Consider the following 14,756-nt stretch of genomic DNA (forward strand, 5'->3'; position numbering starts at 1 on the left):
CGGGGGGGTACAACAACGTAGCCTCACGGTTAGATTTGTTAAACCAACATTTGCGCCAAAAGAAATGTAATCATAAAGTTAATCAAAATGCCACGGAAACATTAGGCTAATCAACACAGCTGTTCATCTGAGAATTTCCCCCCGTGAGAGGCTGAGAGCCAAGCAGCCCTGGCTCCTCTTCCGGGCTGAGAGGCTCCTCTTCCGGGCTGCTCTCAGAGCACGGGCTGAGAGCAGCCCGGAGGTCTGACTTGTCTGGCTGATACAACTCAATCTCCGACAACGGAGAACGTTACAGGCTGCACTATACCCACAACACTATACCAGCAAACAACGTTGCGTAAAGCGTCAAGGTTAGATTTGTAAAACCAACATTTGCTCTAAAAGGAATTAAATCATAAAGTTAATCAAAATGCCACGAAAACATTAGGCTAGCTTAGTCATGAGATGACATGACATGACATGACATGACATGACATGACATGGCATGGCATGGCAAATACTACTAGGGCCACAGATGCTCACTGTCACTGACGGCCCAGACATGGCCGACTCCCAATTATCGTGGGCGTGTGTGTCAGGGGTTTCATGCTGGAGGAGCTGTGTGTGTGTGCGTGCGCGTGTGATTGTGACGTGTACTTACTCCTTGGGTGGGTTGAGGTCTTCAGGTCTGGTCTCGAAAAACACTCTGACCTCCTCGCACTGGGAGATGTAGACCGGCAGCTGAATGAGGGCCTGTAGGCAGAGAAGACAGCAGAGAAGTTAGAGAAATACACAGGTTGACAAGTGCAATCAGCTCAACATGGACACAAGTTAAACACAGGTTAAAGACGGTCATCAGCACGTTTCGCCCATACAGAAGGCAAACTATTATTACCTCTGCCAAGGAGGTAAGGTTACAGTATGTATTTGGTGCAGTTAGATATTTAGTTAGTTTGTTTGTTTGTCAGCAGGATTATGGAAAAAACTACTGGCACGATTTGAATTTAACTTGGTGGAAGGGTGGGCCAAGGAAGAACCTGTACCATTTTGGAGTGGATCTGGATCAGACTCAAGCAAGCAATTGGCCTTGGAGGTGGTCTGCGCTCTCCATGTACCGTTCTAGTCAGACATTAGGAGCACTTTCAGAGAAAAAGATCTGTAAGTCCCAACCCTCTATCTTCCGACACAAAGATAATTGCTGTTACTGTGTACAAAAGACAAGCAGCAAATGACATACTGTACCTGCCAACACTTTCTCCCGCTGTGGTCCCGATTGGTAATTTCGCCCGCTAATCTCCAGATTTGTAGGATATGTGTCGTGGTACTGTGATAGCAAATTATTGATTGAGTGCTTATTGATTGATTGCTTATGAACTATGGCCCTTCTAAGATATATTTTGTGAACTATGTTCTTCATTATTGCAGAATATTCCTGTACAGGGAGAACATGTATCTTGCTTTGGGTGGGTAGACGTGGATTGTTTTGTCTTGTGAACATCAGAATGACTATTGACGTCATGGAAATGTACTGAGTTGGAGAGAGGTTGTATGAAGTGTAAAAGTACTGCCCTCCAGGGTGGGGGGCGGGTGCCATAGTTTCAGTATATGATGAGTTGTAACAATGACTCGTGGCTCTTGTCTGACAACGTGGTCAGGGAGACCCTCTGTGCACAGATGTTAATGTAGAATAAAACCTCCTAAATACACTTGATACACTCTCATTATTGATGGATCAGCAGGGCATTTCAGCAATTTTTCCATCACACTACCTGGCAACCCAACCCAGAGGCAGTGACAAGTGATGCATGGTGCGTAACTGCGTCTGTTGCACTTGATAATTTTTGTGATGTAAATTTTAGGTGCTCACTTCAGAGCACATCTTTTGTACATATTGGCCCCTATCTTTGCATCGGCGTAGAAACTACGCCGAGCGCCTGGCGCAGTGCTGATCAGTGGGCGTGGACCAGCGCACTTGATATCTTGGTGTTGGCGCTACACGCAGCCTAAAGCCTTACAACCACGCCTTTTAAGCGTACAATTATGCACCATCTGCTCATTGGATAAGTGCAATAAACGCTTGCCTTTTAAGCTCCAATTCCAGTGGTCCAGTAAAACCAGACAAAGCCAAGCGCTCTGATCCCCCCCCCCTCCCTTCATCCCGTCTGTCTGTCTCCATATATAGGCTATTATTCCATATTATTATTAGGGCTGTGCCGATTCACTTATCTCCCGATTCGATTCTATCACGATACTTGGGTGCCGATTCGATATATATTGCGATTCTTAAGTATTGCGATTCTACGATTATTGCGATTCGATATTACGATTTATTGCGATTTTTGTTTCTTTTTTTCTTTTCTTTTTTCAGTTTGTTTGCTTTTTTACACTAGATTAGAACATGGGAAAAGTTGAATCATACACTAGAGACTGTATATTATATATCATGAGTAGGGCTGGGCGATATAGTTAAAAACAGGGGCGGACTGGGATCATAATTCAGGCCGGGCATTAGATACCAAGCAGGCCAGGCCGATATGGGCCGACGCGCGTGAAATTTGGGCCGTTTGAAGCCCAATTTGGGCCGTTTGAAGCTCAATTTGGGTAGTTTGAAGTAGGGATGTTCATTTTGAAAATTTTCCAAAATCGATAATCGGTGAGAATTAACGATCAATTATCGATTATCGATTTTATTAATACTTAGAAAATTTTCAATATTTTCAATTTTTTTTTTTTTTTTTTTTTTTTTTTTTTTTAACAAAATGAATGCCTATGGCAGAAAATACGAAAGACAACGTGTTCTCCTCAATGAACTCTTTATTTCAATGTGTCTCCTCTCCAACACTGCTGTCCCCGGCGCATGCCGGTGTGAATTTCTCATGTTTAAAACAGTTTTGTTGGCACAAAGGCCCGTGCCCAGCCAGAAAACTAGAGACTATATGAAGCTCCACCTCACGTTAGTCGGCTGTGCAATGGAGTGGGGCGAGGAGGAACGATTTCCACCCAAACCTAGTCCAAAAAAAAAAAAAAAAAAAAAAAAAAAAAAAAAATTTAATAATTAAAAAATCGATCCAAATGCCACAGGATCGATTCCAATCCTTAACGATCGATTATCGATTTTCGATAATTGATGAACATCCCTAGTTTGAAGCCCAATTTGGGTCGTTTGAAGCCAGATTTGGGCTGTTTGAAGCCCAATTTGGGCCGTTTGAAGCCCAATTTGGGCCAAGTCCAATTTTACAATGAGATGCACCCACTTTAAACCTGAAGTGTAATTATTACTTCAGACTAACTAATGAAGTAATAAAACCACTAGTGAACCAGTAGGCGGCGCCTGGCCTGCTGTTCAGTGAGTGGCCTGACTGCGGGCACCCGAAAAAAAACAAAAAACAAACAAAAAAAATTTGCGATTATCGATTCTGCAATAAAAGATCGATTCAAAAAATCGTGACATTAAAAATCGCGATACTTAGGTGAATCGATTTTTTCTCCCACCCCTAATTATTATGCTTCTCAAACCAATCTAACTGCAGTTTAAATACTGCAAGCATGTAAATACGCTACACCATAGCAAGATCAAAGTGAAAAGAATGTTCTAAAGGCATCAGCTAGAAAAATATAGCCTATCCCTATATGATGAGATTAATTAGATTGGTGAAAGTTTGTCCAGAAAGATATCGTTTTCTCTCCCCTGCTGCAGGTAGGATGATGCACATAAATATACCCTACATTATGTAAAGTCATTGCATAAAGTGTTTTTATTGTAAAACTAAAATGTGAATTAGAGCCAATTTATTGGAGCGGACATCACAGTAGGACATAACAGTAGAAGCGCGTTACGCTGTCACTTATCTAAATCACGTTAAATCGACGAGGGATTTATATAGCCCCAATATGACATATATGTTTCACATAGGGTGGTGTTTTCATTTCGATGTTTTATTTGGTCCAATATTGAAATGTTCTACAATTGCAGGTTGTGTTACAATTACACATTATTTAGATCTACCTTTATATCTATTTCGGCTCATTTGGTTGCTATTTAGTAGCGAAATGGATTAGTCCAATGCATGCTGGGACATGCCAGGCAGTGAACTTACAACTTCTTTTTCCTATGGGACGTGTGTTGTGTCTGTCTGAGCGAGGGAGTCAGAGAGAGAGAGTCGTATTGTGCCTGTCAGACTGAGGAGAGAGGGAGAGAGTGACACAGAGAAGGGTGACAGAGGAGAGCCAGAGGGGAGCGCTCCACGCAACTGGCGCACTGAATATGCCTGGTTTTCAAAAGCGCAAAGCGCTAAATTTACGCCAGGTCGGAAGATATCATTAGGCCGATATTTAACGCCGAAATGCCCATTCTCGCCCATTCAGGGAGTGCGCCACGCCCATTCAGCGTAAAGCGCATTTACCAGCCTAAAGCCATGTTGATATCTTCCCGAGACAGGCGCAAGGCACGTTTTTTAGCGCCGAAGGCCCGTTTTAGCGCCGAAGGCCTGTGGGAGAATAGGGGCCATTGTATGTTTATTTTATTTACCCCAGAACATCTCCCTCTTTTTCACAGCCCAATGTTGGCAGGTATGAAATGATATTATATATTTTTTAGACATTCAAATTCCCATCCCACAATCTTCGTATACGCAAAAGTCAAAGTTACATTAAAAAGCATTAGGCTTGGGCCAATGTTGATAATAATTGAATAGCCTAAATGCCACAGCAAGGCAAGTTTATTTGTATAGTACATTTCATAAGAGGGATCAGCCAAGCAGCATTTTGGTAAACAAACCACATCACTGGGTGGCAACGTCAATGGAACCCTATGGAGCCTGAGCTTTGGGAGGCTTGAGTGTCTGACTCTAGCTGGCTGACTCTGTTTACATTTTAAAAACTGCGACAGTTCACACAACTTTAATATGACATGCATATATTATACATCAAACTCTTGAGCTACTTCTGCTGTCACTCAGAATGTAAAATGTAACGTAAAATATAAGCGATGTGATGTATAGTTTTTGAGATATTAATGTTTGTTTGGCACAACTCATACTAGTTAACTGCCGCGGGGTTCTGCATTTCTGGGTGGCAGTGACGTCACGCTGATTCGTCCTATACACAGGCAATTCAACGTGCTTTAAATAAAATGGATAAAAAGAAAAGAGCATAGAGAAAGAGGTCAAATATTACATATACATTTTTATATTTTATATATATATATATATATATATATATATATATATATATATATATATGAGAGGAGGTTTTTCCAATGAGGCATAGGAGGATGGTCCTCCTCTATTAGATTGGGGATTTTATATATAAAAAAATATTATAATTTTTTTTTTTTTTTTTCATTTTTCATTTTTCATTTTTTTTTAAATAATAAAATATCAATCAAATGTGTTTTTTCTTATGTGCAGACGCTCATTTTTTCATTCATTGAGTCATCGAGTCACTCTGGCCCTGGTCCCAGCCTGGAGTAGGTAGTTAAAAAAAACATTCGCCCTGTGGGCGTTTATTTATTTGGTAATTTATCTAATGAAAAAATATGATTGGTTGAAAAACACTTGCAATTCACAGAGAACACGTGAGAGTGATGTGTTTTCCAACCAATCAGATTGAGTTGGAGCGGAACACGCCCTTAGCCTGGTGAAACCTAATTGGTTGTTGGTTGGATAGATTGCTGATTGACATTGTATCGTCCACTGGTCTCTCACGCTGAATCAAGTAGGAAGTGAAATCCACTTGCTGCCTGTGATGACCTGACAGGAATGATTTACGACATTTACTGACGACAGTAGCAGCAAATTATATTTCCCCCTTATTTTTATTTACTTTTTATCAATCAGTAAGTGTTCACAAGCCAGACAGTTGTTGCATTGGATTACGACCCCAAACGAGTTTCGAGTTGCGGGAGCCTTGCGGTGCGCGATACTGGGATATTTGCAATGTCAGAAAACTGGAATATTTGCAACGTCTCGGCTGCAGCGGTTCCACTACAGACGGCATGGATATACAAGTAAGTCAATTGATTTCAAGTTATCCGGGCCTTCTATTAAATTCGGCGTGGAAATGGTTCACCGAGCAGCGCTATTTTTGTCGTATTGAAGTTTAATGCTGTAATTTTTTATAATAAAACCTGCAACCTTAAATTCCCACATTTTTTTACTGAATTTGGCCTGTAAATCGATGGCTGACAGCGAGCTCATTTTTAAAGCGTGAGTGGTGATCTTTATACCATATGAAAGTGGAATCGATTGGGACGAAGCATGTCAACCTAGCATGTCGGGAAGGGGGGGTAAATAATGCTCCAAAGTTGATGAACTGGAATGTAACTAAACGAGTATGTTGATATAGTGCAGGGGAAGGCACACTATCGTTCCAGATGCAATAAAGTGTAGTTTAACGCTATTTGACAACAGTTTCGGCCATAGACTTTGTCAAGTATCATACAAACAGTGCAAGACAGCCATTATAAAGACAGGTGGGCTGATTGAATGGACAACACCTGTCTTGTGAAAGCACACCTGAGTGTGATTACAATGACATCATAGGATCAGTCAGGCAGTAATAGGCTACATTTTCGGTACTGGCGCAGATTAATCAAAACATTGATGTCACAGGTAGGCTGTATACCATAATATATCATGAATCTATGTGAATAAATAGATTTATATAAATAGTAATCACAGCCTAATGCATAGAGATAAATCCTGAAACCTTCTCACAACAGTTCTAGCCTAAGCCAGTGGTTTTCAAAGTGGGGTCCCCAGCAAAAAGGGGGGATAATCTATTTTCACTATAATTCCATGCCATCCATAAGTAACACAATCTAAGATAGTGTAGAAGTGAGTAACTAGGCTAATTATAACCATAACAGCACAAATAATTGACAAAAATCTCGAAATAAATATACAGTATTTACTCTGAGAAATGAAATAATGAGAAAAGGAACAATTATTGATGGTTAAAACTGAATAATGACATCACAACAGTCTAATCCTAATGCTAATTTAAAATGAGATTTGGGCGTTTTGGGCAAAAGAGGAAAAAAAAACGCCCAAAGCCGCCGAAGCTACCTCCCCTGTTTCCAATCTCACCAGCCGCCACTGATATATATATATATATATATATATATATATTAGGGCTGTCAATCCATTAAAATATTTAATCGCGATTAATCACATGATTGTCCATAGTTAATCGCGATTAATCGCAAATTAATCGCAAATGTTTTTATCTGTTCTAAATCTACCTTAAACCGATATTTTTCAAGTTTGTAATACTCTTATCAACATGGGAGTAGATGAATATGCTTGCTTTATGCGGATATGTTTATTATTATTGGAACAATGACAAATACTGTCCAGAATATTCTTCAGAATAACCTCAAGGGTGTGCATACTGAACCATACTGTATAGTGAAGTAGAAGCATATAGGCTACTGTAGTAGGTTGCATAATTAGCCTACTGGTTCATCTGAACAAAACAAACTAAGCACAGCTTAGAATTGCATTTATAAATGTCTTTTGTTATAGCAGCAGTGTAGTAGGCTAGTGAAGACTACAGTAAATATCGGCAAATGAAGACTAATGCCTACCCCACACTACAGGATTTTCAAATCCTTGAAGATTATAAAAATCTTGAGAGCCCACACACTACAGGACAGAGAGAGCCGATTTTTTAACATTTCAATCTTGGGACAAACGCAACCCCACACACTACAAGATTATGCCGAAGATTCACCTTGGAAGCAGGGCTCGACGTTAACTTTTAAAATGCCTATTCAGTGTGCGCACCGGGTGTAGTAGTAGTAATAATGATAATAATAATAATAATAATAATAATAATAATAATAATAATAATAATAATATTATAATAATACATTTGTGTCATTTCGTTTTCTAAACAAATCTTATTTTTTGTTTTTATAATGCATTTGCACTGAAAGGATTTGTTTAACTAATATTTGCGCGGACAGCCGCGTCCATTCGGGGTGTAGGCCTACTGTGCACGGCCAGGCGAAAACCGTCTGCACAGGTGCCTTGTGGATATATGAGGGGTGGACTCACTTTTCCGTGCGGACACTCACCGATGCGGGAAGCATATGAGACCTAAGCGCTTGTTGTAGTCTACATGCTTTGCAGTATAGCATTAGTTTTCCGTCCCGTTCAAAGACGCACGGGTATTTCACCTCGATGACAATTTCCTTGTTCTTTGTTTCTGTGCGGGGCTGCGGGCGGACGCGGACCAGATTATTTTGCGAAAAACTGTAATGGAAACGCAGCTACTACTGGCTCTCTGCTCAAGATGCAATCGCCTGTCGGGTTGTAAATATCTAACATGTTAGATATGCCCGATTCACAATCGGGAAGAGGCAGTCTTCCCGATTGTGAATCTTTGAACCCCACACACTACAGGATCATTTGGGAAGATTATCTGCCCGACGCGCTTCAAATCGGGAGCACCCCCGAGAAAATCGGGAGGGGGGAATCTTGGCCATAATCTTGCAAATTATCCTGTAGTGTGGGGTAGGCATAAGGTCGCTTACTCATAAGCTGGTGGACTCGGTGCGATTCGGGGGGGGTGAAGTTGCAACATTGTTGCGATTTTCATTTGGTCTGGTCTATTGGACAGAATAGAGAAGGGAAATCTCTCTTCTCTTCAGCAGGCTTCTTGCCTGGCTGAGGGCTGACTGAACAATACAAGTCTGTCTTGATTTCATACATACATAACACTTTCCCCTCAACACGATCTGTCTCTAAATCAGACTTAATCTCCATTCCCCTTGTAAAGCAAACAATACAAGTTCCAGGCTCTAAACTTTTTAAAGCCGCACTCCTTAATGTTAGATCGCTGTCAAATAAATCTCTCCTCATCAGTGATCTGATTACCAGTTATAATCTGGATTTAATGTTCCTCACCGAAACCTGGCTCGATATGAATAACAGAGTGGCTGTTCTGTCCGAATCACCCCGCCTAATTATAGCTTCATTGACACTCCCAGAGCTGATAAGAGGGGGGGGGGGGGGGGGGGGTAGCGATTGTCTTTTCTGATATGTTTCAATGTAAGCAGGTAACATTTGGAGACTTCTCATCGTTCGAATACCTTGCTGCTATTCTGAAATGCTCAACTACTGTTTTACTGCTGAATATTTATAGACCACCAAAATACTCAGGCAGCTTTCTCGTTGAATTTGCTGATCTACTCTCCTTAATTTTCATGGAACATGACTGTATATCTATTGCTGGGGATTTCAATATTCATATTGATAACCCGAATGATAATTTTGCCAAAGAACTGAATATCTTACTCGACACTTTTGATCTGTCTCAACATGTTTCAGGGCCTACTCACAACCAAGGTCATACCCTGGATTTAGTTATTACTAGGGGCTTCAAGTCCTCTTCTGTGTTGACTATTGATGTTGCGTTGTCTGACCATCTTTGCATCTTTTTTGAAATGGAAATCTCCCCTGAGATCATTAATAGGTCACAAACCGTTAAAAGACGAGACATTAATGCAGGCACCAGCGCGCTGTTTATGGAGACATTTTCTTTATCTCCTCCCACATCAGCTTCTGTCAATGACATTCTCGATAACTTCAATTCAACAATCCTGAATGCTATTGATAGCGTGGCGCCTGTTAGGTTAAAAATGCTGTCTGGCAAGATTAACTCATTCATGGCCAAAGACGTCTTTAACGTCTTATCAGGAATGTGCCTCCCCGCGAAAGACGTGTTTGACGTGTTTTTGTTTTTATTAGTGCAGCGCGTAGTTCAAAGACTTCCGCAGCCTGTGACATGGTATCAGGTCCCTGGCCTCAAAGACAAGCCGACAACACGTGAACAAACAACTACCGCAGCTGTTGTTTTGAAATCGAGCAGGAGGAAAGAACAGAAAACGGAGAAACGCGCTTCCTTGTTGCAGAGAGGAGAAACGCCATTGAAACGCCCCTCGGCGCGCTGCACGAGCTGGTCGCCTTGCTGCAGGGCAGAGCGAACATGGATGAGTTGTTCGCGGTAGTCAAACCCGTGACCAACATGATTGATCCTGGTCCCAGACCCTGTTCCTGTGTGCCAGCCCGAAAGAGATGAGACGGAGTCACACGCAGCGGGTCGGTCATGGAGGGGCGAAGCAGAAGGAGTCCAGGCAGTGAGAGGCAATGATAAATCCAATGGGAGAAAGTAATCCAGAGATGTGTTGATCAGCGGAGGAATGAGGAAATGATCGATCAGTTTGACGGGTAATCCAGAGGGTGGTGAGGACGTGTTGAATAGCCGAGGGGAAAACGGGAACGATCAAACAGCAGGGAGGATAGGACAGGGAGACATGGACGAGGACGGGTGGACCAGAACAAAACAAAATAAACACACGAACAGCTAACAATAACGAAAAGTAAGGACGCGGGCAGAAGCGGCAGTCACAGCAGCAGACGCCAGCAGTACTCAGACCTGGAAACAACGTAACGAAGATAAAAGGGGGATTGTGTGTGTGTGTGTGTGTGTGTGTGTGTGTGTCTGTCTGTCTGTCTGTCTGTCTGTGTGTCTGTCTGCACACTCACTCACACTGAGTAAACTGTATTGTTGAATGTAAAAAAAGCACTTCATGTATATATATATATATATTTTTTTTTTTTTTTTTTTTTGTCATTTGTGTCATAACGAATAATATTTACATGTCTGATGTCAATACAGTTCAAAATAAAAGAATTGAGAGCGAGTTCTGCCTGAGATTGTGTCCTTTACAAAAATGGCCTTTTCCCCTGTTTCTCTTCTCAGAGAGACCTTTTTGGTGAAAACAGGGTGTATATAAATGGCTATAAGTAGAGTACAGAACATGCTAAAAGCTCACTTTTTTTTTCCTGGTGAACCCAGAGACATACATCTTCATTTTTAGGTATTGCAAATCACTTTGGTGCTAATAGATAATTTACTGTGGGTCTTGAAAGATGACCAACAATTATGAAAATATTTGGCCTGAGCTAAATATTGGCAGTCCTAAACTGGCCATGAATGAGTTAAAGCACCCTTCTGCATCCGTTAGATGCAAAAAGAAAGATTGCAGGAAAGCTCAGCGTAAATGGCGGAAAACTAATCTTCATATTCACTATGATATTTACAAAGAAAGCCTTCACTCCTACAACCTCGAGCTGAAAAGGTTGAGACAACCTTTCTTTTCCGATATCATTAACAAAAATGTGAACAATGCACGCACTCTATTTGCCACAGTTGATAGACTGACTAACCCGCCTCTCTGTGTAGCACCTGAGTTTCTCTCTACTGTCAAATGTAATGAGTTTGCTGCCTTTTTTACTGACAAAATTATTAATATCAGGCAGGCTATTAGTGGCTCCACACCAAGAAATGCTGTGACATCATCCTACCCGCAGATCCCTAGCTCGATAAATTTGTCCCAGTTCAGCGTTATCGACCACGACATCTTAGAGGAAACTGTGCAAGGCCTTAACCCATTGATACCTGATGCAGCATTTGCGTGTATATCCCTCATTTGTGTGTGTATCCCTTTAAGACCGCGAACCGTGTTCACGCAGTTCGCGGTCTTAAAGGGATACACACACAAATGCTGCATCACGTATCAATGGGTTAAATCATCTTCGTGCTGTCTCGATACCCTTCCAACAAGCTTTTTTAAAAGCGTTTATAACTGTCTGTCATCGGACCTATTGCAAATAGTTAATAGCTCCCTTTTGACCGGCACTTTTCCTGAGTCCCTGAAAACTGCAGTTATTAAACCCCTACTAAAAAAGCGTAGCCTTGATGCATCGGTAATCAGTAACTACAGACCAATATCTAATCTCCCCTTTATAGCCTAAATAATTGAAAAGGTTGTTTACCTACAACTCAATAGATTCCTAACCTCAAATGATCTCCTAGATAAACTCCAATCAGGCTTTCGCCCCCATCACAGCACTGAAACCGCGCTTACTAAAGTCATAAATGACATTAGAATGAACTCAGACTCAGGCAAAAATTTGATTCTAGTGCTACTGGATCTTAGCGCTGCATTTGACACTGTTGACCACTCAATTTTATTGGACAGACTGGAAAACTGGGTTGGGCTATTGGGTACGGTCCTCCAGTGGTTCAGGTCCTATCTTCAAGACAGGAAGTACTTTGTCTCCATTGGCAATTACACATCTGACCTAACTAGGATGACTTGTGGGATGCCTCAAGGATCCATTATGGGGCCCGTTCAACCTTTATATGCTCGCTCTAGGCCTAATTATGCAAAAAAACAAAGTAGCCTATCATAACTACGCAGACGACACTCAGTTGTACAGTATATAACTCTTTCCTCAGCTGACTATGCTCCCATATAATCATTGTGCCAGTGCATTGATCAAATAAATAACTGGATGTGCCAGAATTTCCTACAGCTAAACAAAGACAAAACAGAGGTGATCGTCTTTGGTCCCAAAGAACAAAGGCTTAAAATCACTGCACGCCTTGAGTCTCGATCCCTGAAGCCTAAGGATCAAGTCAAAAATCTTCGCGTTATTATTGATTCCGATCTCAACTTTAACTCCCACATTAAGTCAATCAGAAAATCAGCTTTTTATCATCTTAAAAATATAGCAAGAATTAGGGGCTACATGTCCAGGCAGGATCTAGAAAAACTAATTCACGCCTTCATCTATAGTAGGTTAGACTACTGCAATAGCCTTTTCTCTGGTCTCTCCAAAAAAGAACTTAGGCAACTTCAGCTCATTCAGAATGCTGCTGCTAGAGTTCTAACGAAGACTAAGAAAGCTGATCATATCACTCCAGTTCTTAAGTCCTTACACTGGTTGCCAGTGTGTCATAGAATAGATTTTAAAATACTGTTATTAGTCTATAAATCACTTAATGGCCTAGGCCCAAAATACATAGCTGAATTGCTCCCACGCTACGAACCGTCTAGACCTCTTAGGTCAGCAGGGTCCAGCTTATTAACTCATTCACTGCCAATATCTGACTGGCATTTTTGGCACAGGCCAAGTATTTCCATAATGTTTGGTCATCTTTCAAGACCCACAGTAAATTCTGTACTAGGACTACAGTGATGTCCAATACCTCGAAATGAAGATCTAAGTCTCTACTTTCACCCCCAAAAAGAAAGTTAGCTTTTAGCATGTTCTGTACTCTACTTATAACCCTTTTTATACACCCCATGTTCACCAAAAAAGCCTGTCTGGGAAGAGAAAAGGGAGAAAAAAGCATTTTTGTAAAAGGGCACAATCTCAGGCATAACTCACTCTCAATTCTTTTATTTTGAACTGTATTGACATCAGACATGTAAATATTATTCGTTAGGACACAAATGACAAAAAAATATATATATATATATATATATATATACACATGAAGTGCTTTTTTTTTTACATTCAACAATACAGTTTACTCGGTGTGAGTGTGCAGACAGACAGACAGACAGACAGACAGACACACCGACAGACAGACAGACAGACAGACAGACACACACACACACACACACACACACACACACACACACACACACGATCCCCCTTTTAGATTTCTAACCCAACATAGGATAAGCAATAACCACGCCCTGTGGCGCTGGGATTGGCCAGGAGCAACACTGGAGGGCACGCAGCCCAGCGATTTCATGAACCAACTGAAGAGCTCTTGAGAAGGACAGCGGGCTGCTGTGAGTGCCTTCTGCCCGCTGCTGCCTAGCTGTTCCTGTGTTTATTTTTGATTTGTTCTGGTACACCCGTCCTCGTCCATGTCTCCCTGTCATATCAACTCTGCTATTTGATCGTTCCCGTTTTCCCCTCGGCTATTCAACACGTCCTCACCGCCCTCGCAAACTGATCGATCATTTCCTCATTCCTCCGATGATCAAACACATCTCTTGATTACTTTCTCCCGTTTTCTCCTGGCTGGCACAGAGGAAGGCGACTCAAGCTCGTGCAGCGCGCCGAGGGCGTTTCAATGGCGTTTCTCCTGTCTGCACAAGGAAGCGTTACCCGTTCTCTGCTTTTCCTCTTGCTCAATTTCAAAACAATAGCTGCGGTATGTGTTTGATCGCGTGCTGTCGGCTACCCTTTGAAGGCAGGGACCTGTGTCTGTGTCACAGGCTGGGCAAGTGTTTGCTGCAGGTGCTGCACCAATAAAAACAAAAACACGTCAAACACGTCCTTGGCGGGGAAGGCCATTGCTGATATTCAGTCAATTCAGTCTTTGGCGGTGAATGAGTTAACTGTCCCTGGGGGATGGTTCCGTAATACGGATATACTCACAAGAGGGAGAGGTGATGCGTCAGGAGGGACGCACGCGTAAGGGGAGCTTAAAAGAGGACACCGTACGCAGACCTGAGTTTTATGTGTGTAGTCATGTTTCTTATATAGTATGTCGGGGGACTAAATATAGATAAATTGATTTATTCTATTATGCAAACCCAATGAGTCCTCTATAGGTTTTTAGCTCTTTTTGCAACTGCTGCGCCTGTTGCTTAATGCACTTTTTATACTCTTTTTTAAAGTTTTGTTGTGATGCTTTTAAATGTCAATTTTATTCTCTTCTTTTATTCTTTTATTTTCCTGTCAACCATTTTATGTGAAGCACTTTGAATTGCCTCTGTGTATGAAATGTGCTATACAAATAAACTTGACTTGACAAGTGAATCCGCAAAACACAAACCATGGGGCAACACCACCTGTCTGCTCTCTCCCCTGCTCTGCTCTCTCCCCTGGTCCTATACGCTCAGATCCCTCTCCCCTGCTCTGCTCTCTCCCCTGGTCCTATACGCTCAGATCCCTCTC

The 14,756-nt window shown here is 41.7% G+C and overlaps 1 protein-coding gene across 2 annotated transcripts in view; it reads right to left on the minus strand.

The window, feature by feature from the left end:
• sh3pxd2b (SH3 and PX domains 2B) overlaps nt 1-14,756 on the minus strand; it is a 203,991-nt gene that overhangs the window by 53,297 nt on the left and 135,938 nt on the right. For both annotated transcript variants that reach the window (XM_083648433.1, XM_083648432.1), the window contains exon 5: nt 641-732. In XM_083648433.1, coding sequence (XP_083504559.1) covers nt 641-732 — 92 coding nt within the window. The remainder of the gene's footprint in view (nt 1-640; nt 733-14,756) is intronic.

Source organism: Poromitra crassiceps (genome assembly GCF_964638095.1).
Source record: "Poromitra crassiceps genome assembly, chromosome: 1".
NCBI lineage: Eukaryota > Metazoa > Chordata > Actinopteri > Beryciformes > Melamphaidae > Poromitra > Poromitra crassiceps.